Raw genomic sequence first — 7,061 nt, forward strand, 5'->3', positions numbered from 1 at the left:
GTGTTGCTGCCCAGACTTTGCCAGGGGCACTTGCGGTTCAAGGTGCATTGACGTTCTCGACTTGACTCTACGGGAGGGGCAGGGGCTGGGGCGGGGGTGTGGCCTCAGTGTCAGGTGGGAATTCACAGGGGCCAATCTTTCCCAGGTGGAGGGTGGCCAGGGGGCTCCCCACTTTGGGAAATGCAGTTAGGGTCAATCCCAAATATCAAGTGTGCATCCAGGATAGGCCAAAACCTCTCGGATCCCAGGATGAGTTAGTCTCATCGGATCCCAGTGTCGGGGTCAGGAAGCAGTTTTTGGTACATGTCCCACCCCCCTCCCCATTCCTAATTCAAAGTCTGAGGGCTACAGACCTCTGCTGAGGTGGCTGGGGGTGGCAGTGGTGGTGGTGGCCTCTCAGCCCCTCCTTCGAGAGGGGCAGAAAGGTGGGCCTGGGTTTGGGAGGGGACTCACCAGGGGTCATGAGGCAGGGCTGGGAGGGGACCTGCCCACCTGCCCGCCTGCCCAGGGGCACTCTCTGCTGGACACACAGCCGCTGCACTTCGCAGAAATCTCAAATCAATGAAAAGATCTAGGGTTGCAGTGTCAGGCGGGGTATGAGTGCGAGTTGAAGGTGGTGTGTGAGAATTAACGAACAGAAGAGTCTGTAAGCCCTTTTCACAGTGAGTGGTCACGCACAGCACGCGTGCCGGTTTCACGAGAGCCCCGTGGCCACGGCCCTGTGGGGAGGGCGTGGGCACCGAGCCCCGGTTCTGTTGCCTTGTTTTTTTATGATATTTTTTGATATTTTGCTAAGTTTAGAGACTAGAATAACATACTTATTTCTCTTAAGAGTTTAAAGATGAAATTCTTATTATTCTCATAGGGTGGTGGGTGGGGGAGTCATGCATGAGGAGGGAGGATTCTCTTAGCAGGTGCGTTTGTCACACGGCCACACACAGACAATAGATGTAAGCGTAGCGTTCACCGGACTCCACACACAAGATGGCAAACTCCACCACGAGGATGAGGACCGACCGCATGTAGTGGGCTCTGCAGAACCCCGAGCGCGGGAGGGGACCCGCAGGGACGCGGCCGCTCAGATCTCCTCGCCGGCCTCCTTGCTGAAGGTAGCCATGTCGATCTTTTCCGGGAGGATGATGTTGACCGCCAGGTCCTCGCCGCTGTTGTACTGCAGCAGCAGGTTCTTCTTCTTGCGCAGCATGTGGTGGTAGCGCAGATTGGACACCCAGGTCTCGCACTTGTTGAGGAAGATGATGCCCACGGTGCCCAGCACCACCAGGCTGGTGAGCACACCGAGGACGGTGAAGCAGATGGCCTGGCCCTCGGTGAGGAGAGGGGTACTCTTGTTGAGCTCTTTCATGGACACCTTGAGGGTGCGGTGCTCGGGCTGCGACGCGGGCAGCTCCGGCACCCCGGGACTCAAGCGGTAGGTGAGCCCCTGGCCACTGGGCAGGCGGGTGACCTGCTGGGGGTTCGGCGTGCGCTTCTTGGCACAGGTGGGGCCCGTGAACTCGGCCTGGCAGAGACACTCGTAGCTCACCTGGGTGTGCTGCAGGCAGGTACCCCCATTCTGGCAGGGCTGGCTGGCACAGTTGGTCACTGGGCGGCTGCAGGTCTTGTCCATGAAGCCAGCCGGGCAGCGGCAGCGGAAGTCGCCCCCGATGTCGGTGCACACACCGTCGTTCTCGCACGGGTTGGGGGTGCAGCTGTTGGCCACAATCTCGCAGAAGTTGCCTGAGAAGCCAGGAGGGCACAGGCAGGAGGCATGGGAGGCCCGACCCTCGTCGTCCACACAGGTGCCGCCGTGCTGGCAGGGGGAACTGCAACACAATGGGGACGCGGTAAAGGGCCCTCAGAGGCTAGGCTGTGACAGGGCTGCTGGAGGCGGAGGGAAAGGGTTTGAGGTCAGGCAGGGAAGGAGGCACCCAGAGCGGGCACCTTGTCTGCGGAGTCTCATCGGCTGTTGGAGGGTAAGGTGTTCGTCTCACCCCCACTTCCACCATGACGCCCACCTTCTCTCCCGCCTCTCATCTCACTTGACAGGTGGGGACACTGGGTCACAACAGCCAGGTCTAGAGCAAGCACCATTCCCCCTCACTCTTATTTTGAGTCCACAAGCTACTGTGGGGGGCACTTGTGGTCTGCTGAGAGCCAAGGGACACATCGTGTGTCTAGTGGGTGGGGGGGCAAGTCCTCTGGTAAATGACAACTCCAGGGAAGGAAGGGGCTCCCACATCAGGAGTCAGCCCTTCGCTGCCACTGGCGGGGGGGCGGCTCTACAGTGACAGACTAGAGAGGGAGAAGGGAGCGAGTGTAAAGGTCTCCCCTTTGGCTAAGAAGCCACACTGCAGCCCAGGCACCGCCCTCCCCCACAGCCCTGCACCACCACCTTCGTCAGGAAGACAGCGGGCTTTGTCTTCCAGGCCCGGGGGCTCCTGGGGACCCCTGGATGAGGACCTTGCCTGCGCAGTCTCTGCTGCCCACAGTCTCAGGTGCAGCCAAGGGTGAGAGCCAGCTGCTGTTAGGAGGAGGGGGCAAGGCAGAGCTGGAAGTATTCCCCTCCTCACCTTCAGCCCACGGCTCCCTCCCCGGACTTCCTAGAAAAAATCAATTGCAGAGCCCACCAGGAGGGCAGGAGGGTCCCTAGAAAGATGGTAGGAGAGCCTGACAGGCCAGCTCAGCCCCACTGAGTCCCAACCTACTGTCGGGGAGAGAAAATAGGAAATCGCCTTCCAAAAGGAGCCCAAAAAGAATTATGGAAAGGGCACATTCTCCCGGGAATCCCTGGGACCGCAGACCCCTGTGAGGCTGCAAAGAAGGTGGAGGAGCACTTACTTCTCTTTTGTCAGGCCACTGGTCCTGCGGGGTCAGGTGGAAAGAGTTTTGGGTGGGGGTGGGGACAATGAGGGGCAGGAAGGAGAGGCTGGGGTTCCAGAGCTATTTACCCGTTGACCACGCAGGGCCCAGCCTTCTGCTGGCAGTCCTGGCCCAAGTAGCCCGGGCTGCAGGAACACTCGTACCGGCCATCATCCAGGTTCACGCAGGTGCTGTTGTTGGCGCAGGGGCCGGAGGTGCAGGCCCGGACATCTGGGGGCAGAGAGCAGTGGACTGCAGCTCTCCATTGGGGACACAAAGAACTGCAGTTTGTAGGACGGCAGCCTCCCCCCACCCACCCCAACCCTTGAAGTGAGCAAGCAGGAGTTCAGCAAGCTGAATGGGTGTCTTGGGATAGCCTCACCCACCCCAAGACTTGGACACTCTGGCTTTGGGGAGTGGGTCCCTATACCACCTGTGCTGTAGACTGTCCATTTGAGACCCCTGCTGGGTTCTGGATTTAAAAAAAAAAAAGCCCACTCCTTGGGAAGGCAGCACAAGGCAAGGCAGGATTGGGGGTTCTCTGGGACCCCAGATTCCTGGCTGAGACCCCTGCTTCCAAACTCGGTTCCTCAGTTTCCCTCCCAGGCTGATCTCTGAGGAGGGCCTTCTGCTGGAGGGGGGCCAGCCGCCCAGATTTAATTAGAAAGCCAGGCAGGCGGGGGGAGGGAGAAGGGCTGCAAGATGTGCACACGCCCCTCCTGTGTTGCAGAGACCCAGGTCCGCATGCACACGGAGCGCGGCCAGCAACATGGAGATGCCGCCTCTGCTCGCCTCTGCTTGGTCCCAGGGACAGCGCCGGCCAGCAGCACACCAGCTCCGCGGTCAGCCTCCCTCTGCAGCCGGCTCCTAATTCTGCCGCCCGCTGGGAATCTCAAGTGCAAGGTAGTCCCCAGCCACCCAGTTCTGCTCCCCGCAAGCCCAGCTGAGCGCCTGGGACAAGCCAGCTGGCCTGGTGGCAAGGGAAGGGGTCCGGCCAGGGCTCGGGGTGGGGAGCTTTGTCTAGCAGGAAGGAGGGGGAGGAGAAGGTGCTGCTTGTAGATCCCAAAGGGGCTGGGCTCAGGCCAGGATCCCAAATGGGGGCTTCCCTGTGTGCCCCCGATTCTCAGAGCTGCTGCTACTACTGCAAGGGGCAGCAAAGCTGCAGCCAGAGCGTGAGGCAGCTGCAGGGAAGCTTGGCAGCACATGGAGCTTCTGGGGCGGGTCTTGCCTCTCTGGTCCTCAGTTTCTGAATCTACACCCTGTGTCCACTTGCTAATGCTGGGGAGGAGGCAGGCACCAGCCCCGCTGGGCGTGTTCTCAAGGACTGGACTTGGCCTGGACTTGAGGGCAGAGCTTTGACCAGCCAACTGCCAGCTCTCCATGGCTTGGGGTAATGGAGGACAGAGAGGGCAGAATTGATGAAATCAACAGATAAACTCAATTTGCTTCTTCACCCCTTGGCGGCTCCCCTCCAGCTCCCTGGCACCTGCCCCCACTCCCTCCCGCTGCTCCTAGCTCCCCCATTGCCACTGCCTCCCCCGTCTGCAACCTCTGGCCCGCAGCACTGCGTGCAGCAATGTGCGGGATTTTCTCCACCTCAGCTGACACCCCTCCACCCCCACTCTGGGTTCTTGGCCCTGTGTGCACGCAGGCAGTGAGCTAGCCAGCCGGGGGGCTGGGGGATCTCGGCTTTGGCCAGGTGGACACAACATGACTCTTTATTCAACAGGCAGCTCCCTGCCCCCACCCCACGCCATTCCAGCACCTTCCATGGGTTCTTGGGTGCTGACAGTGTGGGAGTGAGAAGAGGAGGGCGGCAGGAACCCACTGCGGGGCACTGGATGTAGGCACCAAGGAGGGGGCTGGAGCGGGCTAGGGGCAGGGAGCAGGGAGCGCCCACCTGTGTCGCACAGCTTTCCGTCCCAGCCCTCCTGGCAGAGGCATTGCCAGGGCTCCTCACAGAATCCGTTCATGCATCCAGGAGAGGTCACGCACTGGTCACACAGGGGGCCTTGCCAGCCAGGCTGGCACCTGCGACAGAATGAGACTCGTAAGGGGATTGGGGGAGGAGGCGTTCAGGCCACCTCAGGTGGGACACAGAGCGCAGGGAAATTGTGGCGCAGGGGTCAGAGAGCTGCGTTGTGGGGTGGGGGAGCAAGGCATGTTGTCGCATGTTGTCGCAGCACCCTGCAGTGGTCTCAGCCGATGGCACCCCCTTCTGAGAAAGGAGACAGGATCCCTGGGCACCCCCCAGCCGGCCCCTGGTGAGTCTCCCCAGTGGAGGCTCTGCAGGGGGGCGGGGGGAGCTCTCTGCCGCAGCCCCCCGCCCCCACCCAGCTCTGAGGCCTCAGGGCTGCTCCCCTCCACCCTCCTGCCTCCGCAGCTGAGTACCTGCAGACATGATCCTCGCAGACTCCATTTAGGGGGTCACAGGCTGGGAAGCATTCAGTCCCTAAGGCACAGGGAACATCATACAAATTCACCCCACCATCTCCTCCCAAGCTATGGCGAAGCCCCCTCCCCACAGCTGGCTGGCTGCCTAGCACACTGGGAGAGAAAGCTCTGTGGGCTCCTGGGGCCCCAGGGGACAAGACACACACCCGGTCCCCCCAGAAAGCAAGGAACCCCAACGCTCTGAGTAGGAAACCTGGACTGCCTGTGGGGAAGGTGCTGACCCCACCACACTTTGCAAGGTGAGCTTCCAGGGAGGTCCAGGACAGGCCTAGCAGGTTCCCCTGGCAGGTTCACAGCTGCGTGTCTGGGGCTGGGGGATTTTTTTTGTTTGTTTGTTTTTCTCTTTTTTTGCAAGGTTACACGCAGTTAAGTCAAGCACCCAGGTCTGGGTTCCCTCATGTCTCCCACCACCACCACCCCGCCCGACACCTCACATTAACACAACTCCACAGTTAAGCAGGGCGGGCTGAGATTCCAACACTACTCTGAGGCCTGAATAGGTGCCTATTGCGTGCACCTCCTTAAGCAGTGGTCCCGACCGGCCCCCCACGGCCCCCCAAGGCCCCCTGCGCAGTGGGGGAAGGGGCACTGTCAAAGACAGATGGCCACTGCAGACGGCAATGTCGCAGCCCTCACTTAGGAAAACCCGCCACCCAGGAGAGGCTTCCCCACTCCCCTCGTGGGTATAGGGGTCTAGGATAACCAAGTTAACCTCCACTGCATCCCAGATCCCTGGTGCCCTGCGCGCACTCTCAGGGGGGCCCCAGGTACCCATCCTAAGCGCAGGATCCCAGAAGACCCCCGCCCTCTGCCCAAAGCCGCCCGTTTTCCGTGTCTCCTCACCGTGCACCCACGCCCCTCCATGCGCCACTTCGGCCAGGTGGGAAGGGAAAGGGCTTCGGGGGTCCCACACCCGCCGCCCTCTTCCCCCAACGGAATTCCAAGGGTGGGCTTAGCATGCAAGGGCGGCGGGGAGGACCAGGCAGGTAGAGCGCGGGGCTTAGGGTTAGGCGTGAGAAGCTGGAGTCCCGGCGCGTGGAACGGGGCGCGCGGGGCACGGGGCGGTCGGCGGCGTGTCGCAGGCTTCCCCAGAGGGGGCGCGAGCCAGGTCGCCGAGGGTCTCACCAGAAGAGCTGTGGCCGAAAGCCAGCAGGAGCAACAGGACGGGCAGGAGGACTCCGGTCGCGGTCATCGCGGGGTGGTCGGGGGCGCGGTCCAGGAAGAGGTGCAGGCGCAGATCCGGCTCCGGGCGCCGCGCTGGGCTTTTGGTTGCGGACACTGAAGGGGGCGCGGGCGCGCGGCGAGGGGAAAGCCAGGGCTGCACCGGGCTGCGCGCTGCGCTCTCAGCCACCGCTGCCAGGAGCTGCTGCCGCCGCGGCGCGCGCGGCCCTTTTCGTACCGCGCCTCCCCGCCCCCCGCCCCGCCCCCGCCCGCGCGCGGGGCCGCCGCCACCCGCCCGCCCGCCTGGTGACCCCCGCCCCCACGGGCCGGGCCCGGCGCCCAGCACGCACGCGGCTGAGCTCCTGGCCGGACGAGCAGGTACCCCGCGCACGTCCTGCACACGGACCGCGCACACACGCACACTCGCATGCACACTCATACACACTCTCACACACACGCGCGCACGCACGCACGCACCGGCCGGCTTAGGACAAGTAGCTAGAACCGGCTCGGAGTCCGGGCCGCAGACCCTCAGCACAAAGCGAGCACATACTCCAGGGTGCTGATCGCCGAGGCCCCGGGCACAG

General features: G+C 62.5%; 1 protein-coding gene across 2 annotated transcripts; it reads right to left on the bottom strand.

Moving 5' to 3' along the window:
- Positions 1-840: 840 nt before the first annotated feature.
- On the bottom strand, positions 841-6,697 carry DLK1 (delta like non-canonical Notch ligand 1). 2 transcript variants are annotated; one of them, XM_004584294.2, is made up of 6 exons: positions 6,439-6,697; positions 5,251-5,311; positions 4,760-4,890; positions 2,949-3,090; positions 1,544-1,823; positions 841-1,324 (listed from the first exon to the last, which is right to left on the bottom strand). In XM_004584294.2, exons 1-6 carry the CDS (start codon positions 6,503-6,505, stop codon positions 1,079-1,081), a joined length of 927 nt encoding a protein of 308 aa, XP_004584351.2. In that variant the 5' UTR covers positions 6,506-6,697; the 3' UTR covers positions 841-1,078. The 2 variants fall into 2 exon arrangements, with proteins under 2 accessions (XP_004584351.2, XP_004584349.2); XM_004584292.4 differs by having other exon boundaries at positions 842-1,823; positions 6,439-6,696.
- Between the last annotated feature and the right edge of the window lie 364 nt (positions 6,698-7,061).

The sequence above is a fragment of the Ochotona princeps genome, chromosome 26 (assembly GCF_030435755.1).
Source record: "Ochotona princeps isolate mOchPri1 chromosome 26, mOchPri1.hap1, whole genome shotgun sequence".
Taxonomy (NCBI): domain Eukaryota; kingdom Metazoa; phylum Chordata; class Mammalia; order Lagomorpha; family Ochotonidae; genus Ochotona; species Ochotona princeps.

Excerpts from the sequence above, each read along its gene's own strand:
- DLK1 (XM_004584292.4), bottom strand. The coding sequence starts at position 6,505 with ATGACCGCGACCGGAGTCCTCCTGCCCGTCCTGTTGCTCCTGCTGGCT. Across the intron at positions 4,891-5,250 it reads TGCGAGGATCATGTCTGCAG|GTGCCAGCCTGGCTGGCAAG; the intron begins GTACTCAGCTGC and ends ATTCTGTCGCAG. Across the intron at positions 1,824-2,948 it reads GGGCCCTGCGTGGTCAACGG|TTCCCCCTGCCAGCACGGCG; the intron begins GTAAATAGCTCT and ends ATTGTGTTGCAG.